The 9567-nt window shown below is 43.5% G+C and overlaps 1 protein-coding gene across 1 annotated transcript; it reads right to left on the bottom strand.

The window, feature by feature from the left end:
• Nucleotides 1-200: 200 nt before the first annotated feature.
• Nucleotides 201-4650, bottom strand: LOC311017476 (uncharacterized protein). Its single transcript, XM_084015851.1, has 9 exons — nucleotides 4604-4650; nucleotides 3573-3650; nucleotides 3072-3205; nucleotides 2893-2979; nucleotides 2218-2471; nucleotides 1956-2078; nucleotides 1364-1504; nucleotides 995-1148; nucleotides 201-906 (listed from the first exon to the last, which is right to left on the bottom strand). Exons 3-9 carry the CDS (start codon nucleotides 3199-3201, stop codon nucleotides 689-691), a joined length of 1107 nt encoding a protein of 368 aa, XP_083871977.1. The 5' UTR covers nucleotides 3202-3205; nucleotides 3573-3650; nucleotides 4604-4650; the 3' UTR covers nucleotides 201-688.
• Between the last annotated feature and the right edge of the window lie 4917 nt (nucleotides 4651-9567).

Genomic DNA, 9567 nt, shown 5'->3' with positions numbered 1-9567 from the left:
ATTTGGGAAAAAATAAAATGGAATCTGGAAAATGAAAATTTCATAGATAGATGGGGGGGGGGGGGGGGAGGGGATTTTTTTATCGACAAAAGGGGGCCCCTTCTGTGATCTGTGACCCATGGCGATACCTGCTCTTTGGTTTTGGTCAGTTACTGGGTTATGGTCTGATACGAGGGTTTGATTTTTGGATCGGAGACAGATCATTCTTTATGTGGAAGGAAACGCCAGGTTTGACATTACTGTCCAACCACTGTCAAACAAAACGTAACAAATAAATACATAGACATAAATGCACTGAATATTTAACTTCAATTTCACATGATCACAAACCATTCAAGTACAATATAATCTGATTATATATGTAGCCATGAGCTCCATAAATTAACTTATTTCACAGAAATAAAGAGACTGAATAAAAACCCACAAACTCTTAAATGAAAATGCCAAACAAATCCAGTGAGAAACAAAACAAAACAAAAACATTCAGGAAATGATGAGTAAGATAGGTTTATTATATACATCATCACACACACACACACACACACACACACACACACACACACACACACACACACACACACACACACACACACACACACACACACACACACACACACACACACACTGGTTCCAAGTTCCACACATTCACTCATTCTCTTCATTCATGTCAAGTGAACTTTATTCAACCTCAGGCACAACCAAAGCCGCTGTAGCTTGTCGACATGCATGCACTCAAATCCTGATGAAATGTTGCGTATGCGGTGTAATGCCTCGGCAGCCTCAGCTTCTCAAAACATGTCAAAGCTGTCGGAAGTGGTGCCTCAACTATTTCCACCTTCATCTCTAGGGCGGGCACCTCCCATCCGATCCAGAACTTTATGAGGCTCTTCAGCTCAGCTGGAGACGCTGTGTTAAAAACAAGCAGCTGATCAGTCAACACGGAAGCTGCTAGAAAAGACTCAGAAGACATCTCAGTAACGGTAGCCGTACGTACCGTTATCTATAAATGTTTTCAAGTAGCCAGACACTCGAAGTACATCCATGACATCCGACCTGCCGTTGTCTTTATTGCTCTTGACTTTCTCTGTTATGTCGCTCTCTAAGAAGACCGTCACGGACGACGGCCAGTCAATGCAATCCAAGATCATCTGCAATCACATGGAGCTGCAGCTGCATTCAAAATAATCTTGAATTTTTTTGAGCATTTGACGTTGGTGCAGTTTAGTCTCAAGGGAATGAATGGTTTAGTAGGAAAGCAAAGGAACAATGAGTGAGATGAATAACAAAGGTCCAGACACCATGTCTGACTTGCGAGTGCTTGTTTGAAGCGTTGGACTACATAGATGTGTATGTGCTGCTGTACCTGAGGGGTGACTTGTGCTTCTGATTCCCTGGGAAACAGGATTGGGATTATATCTCTTCTGTGAATGACAAGCGGCCACAGGCCCGTCTCTTTTAAGCCTTTTCGGAACTGATTGATTTGACGCCTCGTTCGCTCGATAACCTGCAATACAGAAGACGAGGCATGTTGACCTCAGCGCATGTGTAGTCTTCATGTGGACCTTATTTCATGAGAAATAGGATAAACGTTGAAACAGAAAACCACTCAGGCTTCATATAATTGGAAGGTGAGGGGTGAAGATTTGTTGATAGATTGTGTTGTGGGTGCAGAGCAACTTCTGATGGTTGGAACAGAGGATGGGAATTGTCTTCAGAAATGAACTGGAAAATCCATCTTGTTGTAGCTGTTGTGCTTGTTTTTTTTCTTCAGATTTTGCTTTGAGTTGACAAGTAAACTGATTTTGATGTTGACAAATTACTGGGATGGATATGGGAAATGCTTTATGGACATATAATTATAGATATATAAATACACTGGGTATTCAGAGTGTAGTGTGGAAATTAAAATAAGTTAAGAAGCTGCATTAGAGTGAATAGAAACATTTTGACATTACAGCACACAGGAGGAGCTGTTCAGAGAGCCACTTCCTGTTGGTTGCTGTTGGTGCTGGCAGCTCCAACGACAGGCAGAGGTGATGGACGCCGTGAAATTCTCTTAAATCTGCGTCTCCAACAAGCTGGAATAAAACATCATGAAAAACATGTTTTTATTCATGCAGCATGTATAGAATATATATAAAGCAAAAGATAGAGAGAGCCTTTTATAAAATCTGTGTTTCATTTCGTGTGTTGACTCTAGTTAAAGTGAGCGCTCACCATTTTAACAGAGTCTCGGATATCGAGGTCAGGGCAGTCTTGTATTGTCACGGGGGCGGTCTCCAACGAACCTCCAAAGAGAATGTGGATAATGGCCGGACTAAGTCCTGGAAAACTTGGGCCGTGATGCAAGAAGGAATGGCCAATCATCCGTCCCGCCACTGCAAACATGTTGCTGTCGAGTAGTTCGTGGGAAACTGAGGGGACGAGGTGATCGGGCTCACCTTCGAAGATTTTGGTGACGGCCGCATTTCCTGCAACCAGGACAAGGTTGATGACTTTAATGAAGTAAATCAGAGAATGAAGAAAAATCACCTTTGAGCAGAGTGGAGTTAATCAGTGTAGTGTAGTTACAAGTTTAAAAAATATGATAATACTTACTGTGTATACTATACTGACACTTTACGCTTCTTAATTTGACTTAACAGCAATTATTTGCTTTTACTTGCAGTTTCACTACTTTTGCATTACAATATAAATGGTTGCCACAGTAGAAAGAAGAAGGATGTTATATTTAACGGCCTGAATCAGCTTTGTTGTGCGTGTGTGTGTGTGTGTGTGTGTGTGTGTGTGTGTGTGTGTGTGTGTGTGTGTGTGTGTGTGTGTGTGTGTGTGTGTGTGTGTGTGTGTGTGTGTGTGTGTGTGTGTGTGTGTGTGTGTGTTGTGGTGTCTAACCTAAGTTTATATGGAATCCACTCATAAGCTTGAAAATCACCGTTGACATCATGTGACGGTCGACCCCACATCCTGTTGCAACGTCGCCTGTGAGGAATTGAGTTTTTAAGGTTTATCCCTGAACTGAACATTTTATTTTTGCTGGTGAAGGCAGGAGTGTTTAATTTACCGGCGACTACCTTGTAGTTTGCAGTGCAGTGGTGACGTCCACCGAACGTCGTCTCTCTGGTAGAAAGTGACTAAACTCTGGTCTTGCTGCTCCCTGTCCTGTCTGATGTCCATGCTCAGAAAGAGGCTCTTTGAATGCATGTTGCTGTGGAGAAGGTCTTGTGAAAATAGGCAACCAGCTTGTTTTGGATCTGACACTGTTTTCCATTCTGAGACGTCACCAAAAAGAGCAAAGCACAAAAAAAGGAGAACTATTTTAAATATAGGGCGTCCACAAAAGAAGTCTTAGAGGAACTAAACCCCCCAAACCACATTTTTTCAACTGAGTCCAAAGTCCAAATCTTAACACGTGAATGCAAAGTATATGAATTCTACATTTTAATGCTATAAATATGCATAGTGACTGCCCTCTACTGGCAGAAACCCAGCTATTGAAATAGGATTTTGTACTTTAATTACTTTTTAAGATACTCTTTAAACTGTATATATAAAAAGATCATAGAAACACATACCGAATATTGCACTTGTGGTTTTTTCTTCTGTTTCTTCCATTTCCGTAGGTACTGACCCGATCACAACGGACCAACAGCCTGCTAGATATAGATATGGATAGTAACGTACAAAGACCAAACGCTGTAAACAGATCCATTGTTTTTCAGGTTGGTGTCACGATGAGCTCAATATTAGAGGAAATAACAGCCGTGTGTGTTTGAACAAGTCTTCAGTAGACTTCTCTGGTGGTATGCAGCCTTTCTTGTTCTCCCCCCTCGGGCAGCAGAGTCATGTTTACTACTCCAGCTTTTAACCTGTTTGGATCTGACTATTAGCCAACAAATGGGCTTTTAAATGCTTTTTAATTTTCATATAATTTGACATTCTATTCATCATTTTTTTGTTAAATGGATTCTCTCTATTGTTTATTCTGCACACAGCGTTTATTGCATGTCTGTCCTCCATGGGAGAGAGATCCCTCATCAGTTGCTCTCCTTAAGGTTCCTGAAGGAGTTCCTCATCCGAAGCGAGGGTCCAAATTTGGAAGTCCCTTGAGGCAAATTTGTGATATTTTCTTTACTTTTTGAGTTTGGATAATAGATGCATTTACTTCTAACTAAACCTTTGGGTTTACTGTTTCTCATACTGTTTCCCTTACAATTCTAAAATTTGAATGTATTTAAAGTCACAGTCACATTTCTTGTTAAGTTACATCGTGTATTACATACTGTATATTCATTCAGAAGAAAAATGTTTAGCCTTTTAGCTAGGTTACTGAGAAAATGTCTGATTTCTAGTTTATTAGAAGACAAAATATACCCAATCGGAAATCATTTTTAATGCAGGGCATATTCAATAATGCATAACAAGGAGCGAGCAGGGAGTGATGAAATGGGACTGACGAGAAGAATTTCGCACTGTGATGTTAGCTTTCCATTATACTCTAGAGGAAGGGAGAATCAGTCAGTGAGACGGATTCATGCAGACCCGGAGAACACCGTGTGAAAGAAAGGAGAAGTAAGGATCAGAAGGAGGCTGCAGCTGTGCTTACCTGTGACGGTCTGAGACAGTGTCCTCGCTGTGTCTTGTGTTTGCTGTCAGTGCTGTCATTGGGTCTGGGTGTGGATTTGAACTGGCAGTGGTCTAAGCTGGTTTAACTTGTCAGTACAAGTACTCTAAACGCAGGTGTACTTTAGGCAGCTATGTTTGTAAAAGCACAACATTTAAAGGGGATAGTCGATGGATTCTGCTGCCATAACAGGTCAAATTGTTGAAATCAACATTGCAATATGTATTAGAATATGCCTCCTGATAAATGGGGGTTTTATGTGTTTTTTCCCCTACAATCCACAATGGGGAAAGAATAAAATAAATGTTTAATTTAGATTTGTGTAGCTTCAAGGTTGAGACACATTTGAGAGCATCAGGCAGGTGGTTCTACTGCATGTGTGTGCAGCAGCCAGAAGCAGCTTCACCCTGCTTTGCTCTGACTCGAGGTTCTACCGGTAGAACCTACTGGGTTTGTGTTCTTCAAGGAGATCAGAAATGTATCTACTAGGTGATTTATGAACTAGAAAAAAATCAGATTCTTTCACAGCGGTTACATTTTAGAACACAGCAAAATAAAAACGAACGAAAGACGATGCATTTATAAAGTCGATTGTCTATAGTTGACTTGGGGTCTCATTTTTCTTGCTCTTTGACCCCTCTCTGTTTGAGCTTTAGGTATCTATAGAAGAACAGCAACATGATTGGCCTAGATACACCTGAGTATCGCTTACCTGCTGGAATAATGGACAGCACTGTTGTGTGTTTGTGTGTGTAGTTGCTGCATTATGGAGCGACGATCGATAAAGAGATACAGTTTCCTATCCTGCTTCCTTTTCGTGGCCGTGAACTTTCAAGCCTCAATCCATTTTGCACTTCGCAGCGATCCATAGTCAGGAGGGAAACGACGGTCAGCAGAGAGTCAGTTCTCATAGTTGTAAGTCCTGTGTTGTTGGACCCGTCCAGCTCCCCAGCCGGCCATCAGAACGAGTCTTTCTCAATAGCTCTGGCTGTTGCATTCTCACATGGATGCATTTAAATAATGTGTCTACTATGAAAAAGGATCCCCGTTTTGTGTCCCTGTACAGGAAACCAGTAGATTGTATTTCGTGACTAGGAACTGCAGTGAGACTGGGTTGAATTACAGTAATACTGGCTGTTGTGACTCAGTTTTCGAACAGCCTTAGTTTGTGCAGTTGACGGATCTTGAGAAGAGCCTCGGTTAATCAAATCAAAGTGTGGATGCATTCGTGGGTCTGGTTCCCCTTTCTGGGATATGATATCTGTTTTATTCTCACATTTACATCTCAAACTCTGACTCCACCTAGTGTTAACAGCACTCGAGGTACATTCATGCTGGGACAAACTCAGGATGTTGGTGAACTGGATACAAACTTCCTCAAGGAACTGGTAACTTCCTCTACGCTGCATTAAGCTCTTATGTTTGTGTGTATTTGATACTTTATCATGACCTTTTTCTGTCTTCTGTTCTTGTTTTTACTCGTCATCTCAGTGAAACTACACGTCTGAGGCCTCATACTCCAAACAGTCCACATGTAAGAGTCGCCCCCCCTCCACCCCTCCAGATGCCCCTCGGGGTGACAGTGACACAAGTGTCCCATTGTCATGACAGCGTCTCTCAGGGGGGAGGACATGCCCTGGGGGGACATGAGTAGATCAGCTATGACATCCCCCCCTAATAACACACACACACACACACACACACACACACACACACACACACACACACACACACACGCTAATCACAGACGCTGGACCGCGCGTACCCATAATCCCTCTGAAACAAGTCATTTCCCGTTTGGCGAGCCACTGGGACAAAGCGACAGATCATGTGAGTGTGTTTTGTGCTCGTGGCTGACTTTGCATTGAGTTGTACACGTTTTAATCCCCAGAGTGAGCCGGCTCCACATCAATGTGAGTATTTCGGGGTGAACACTTAAAGTGATTGTGTTTTACAGCATGAAGGACGTTGTGTTCTGCATGTGTGTGTGTGTGTGTGTGTGTGGGGCGGGGGGAGGAAGGGGCAGTTAATGTGTATAATGTGCATTTGTGTCTGAAGCGCTGAGCTTGTTGGTTGGGCTCCAAGTCCTAATATGATTTTCCTTTATTTATAGATCTCTTCAGTGGAGTTTTGACCTGAGTCAAGTGTTCGCTCAGCCAGTCAGTGCCCGATCAATATGTGATCAGTTAGAGAGCTCTCAGGCTGTACTTAACTGCAAGATCAAGGCTGTAAAAACCCATACGTACCATCAAGCCTAATGATTGGTTGAACACACACGCATTAAGAGAAAAACAAGTTCTTAGAAATAAGCTGCAAGACTGTAAAAAGAAAAGAAGAAAACATTTTACAGGATTTATTATATAGTTCTGATCCTGTTGAGTATCACAGTCTCCATTAAATATTCAACGCAGTCCTTTATGTCACTGTGTCAAACTGTAAGCCAGCACAGCAGAAATATGAGAGGAGAGAATAGACAGGCAGAGACTGAGAAACAGGGAAGGTGTCAAGCAGGTTCCTTTCTATTAGACTTAACACAACAACAACAAAATGTAACCCTTAGTAGGGTTCAAGCGGTCACTATGAATTGTTTCTGTTTCACACCTTCATCTCTGAGAAACCCTGGCGATGCACACGGCAACACTGACGGTGTTTTGGTCACATGTTTCAGGTGGACTGGCCATGTGATGATATTATTTGCAGACTGTGGTTTATGAGAATGGACAGACAGATCGGGGAAGGTGAATTCAAGGTCAGGTCTGGGATGCATTTCATTACAATCTATTTGTCAGCTGGGAAAAAGACGCCGATGGAGGGTTTACTCTGCACATGCTGTTCCTATTTCCAGCCTCTTATGCATCTTTCTCCTTCTGTCTCCGCCTTCTTTCATTAGAGGCGTGGGACAAATGAGAGGAGTGATGGATGGGAGGCTCGCTTGTGCAGGCATGCGCATCGAGTGCGGACGGATATAGACATCAGATGCATGTGTGTGATTCGGTGTTTACCCCACATTTTCGTAGGTCGTCAGCAGATCTATCTTTAGCGTTCTGTGCTTTTGTCTTATTTCATCCGGCTTCCCCTGACCGCCAATTAGACTCTGAACGCCTGATGATGGGTTTGGGCTTTTCACATTCGTGGCTACATCTGCTTAATTGCCATGTATTACTCACACTATACACCCCCCTAAAGCACACGCACACACACACACACACACACACACACACACACACACACACACACACACACACACACACACACACACACACACACACACACACACACACACACACACACAAACCACACTTATCCAGCTAATGGGCCAGCCTGTCTTTGCTTTCTCTGGGCTTATATTTCACCTCAGAGAGGGAAGGATCTCAGCCAACAGGTCCATTACACACACACACACACACACACACACACACACACACACACACACACACACAGAGAGAGAGAGAGAGAGAGAGAGAGAGAGAGAGAGAGAGAGAGAGAGAGAGAGAGATTGTGATGAGGGGAGGGGTGAAAAAAAAGAGAGAACGAGGGGCGGGGACACGGCTGCAGGCGTACTGCGGCTGCAGCAGAGCGGCATGACGTGATAGAGAGGTGGGATGACAGAGAGTCACACACAAGTGCACATGCTCGCCGCTCAGAGGCCCACCGTGCAAAAGTAGCCAGAAGCAGTGAGGGATTGAACCAGACGCACTCGGCAGCATACAGATCGGATGCAAACTCACTGGCTGCTTGTTTTTCCCGATGCTTGCAGGGGGTGGGGGGGGGGTGAGTGTCGCCTTGGTTTCATATATTACATTTATGATCATGCATTTGTCTATGTGACAGTTATTGTGTGTCTCTCCTTGTTTGTTTGTTTGTGTGATTCTGTCATGTGTGTGAGTGTAACTGTGAATGCCAGCCTCCGTGAGCAGATAAACACAAACACTGTGTTTCATGGATGATGATGTTTAGTGTGATACGAAGGGGAGATGCTGGCAGAGTGGAAGAGAGAGGTTAACGGACAGAAAGGCCGAGCTTAAGTGGGATGAAAAGAGAGCGAGAGGGAATGATAGAGGAGGGGGGTTTTACTGTAACCAGGGGTGACGTGATGCCTGAATCAGCGTTATATGGGCTGTATGACTCATAGCATAGTAGGCATACTATAGTGTGACCATGACCGGCTCATGATGTGAAGAGTCGTTGGTGGTGGATCAGGATGAAGGGAAGCAGGGCATGCTAACGTTAGTCGTCTGATTCTCTCCTGTATGGTTTGTGTGAGTGCTCGTCTGCTTCTGTTTATATTGAGTGTGTGTGCTATATGTGCTGTGTGTGCTATATGCATCATTTTCCCAGCTTTGAGTGATTCACATACTCTGTAGACATCTTGTGAAACCCCTGAACCGATGACTTCTTATGTGTTTTTTCTCTTGTGAATGAAACCCTTGCATAACCTCCGGTGTGAAGTCAAAGATGCACTGTGATGAAGTTAACGCCAAAACAACTTTATCTACTTTATGTTCCTGTGTAGGTGACAATATGGAGATACAAGATTTTTAGACAAGTTAAATGCTGTGGATGTTGTGGCATCTTTGAGGATGACAGAACGTGTCATCGGAGTTCACTGTGCCAGTTAAATCAGCATATGAGTAACTATTCTTCAGTTCAGTGTTCCAACACACATTTCTTACGTGTGAACGGTTTTTCCGCCAAAAGATGAGAGCATTGATTCCATCAAAGAATGTGACTTTGAAAATGAGTCACCTCAGCACGGCGGCCCCCTGATTGGCTGAAAATGTCATTCCTGTTTGTCACAGTTTCCTGTCTTGGTGAATGGCGAGGCACGATGGGCCAATGGGAGGCAAGCGGTGAGGATGCAACAGTGATCCAGGAAAAAACAGTCCATTGTTCCTGGGACGTTGGAGAAGTGTGACCACCCTCCTGCAGGCTCCGGCTCCTCAGCC

This window comes from Eutrigla gurnardus (genome assembly GCF_963514095.1).
Source record: "Eutrigla gurnardus genome assembly, chromosome: 8".
NCBI classification, from domain to species: domain Eukaryota; kingdom Metazoa; phylum Chordata; class Actinopteri; order Perciformes; family Triglidae; genus Eutrigla; species Eutrigla gurnardus.
The sequence above is the reverse complement of the archived record's forward strand: the minus strand, read 5'-3'. Positions and strand labels throughout refer to the sequence as shown.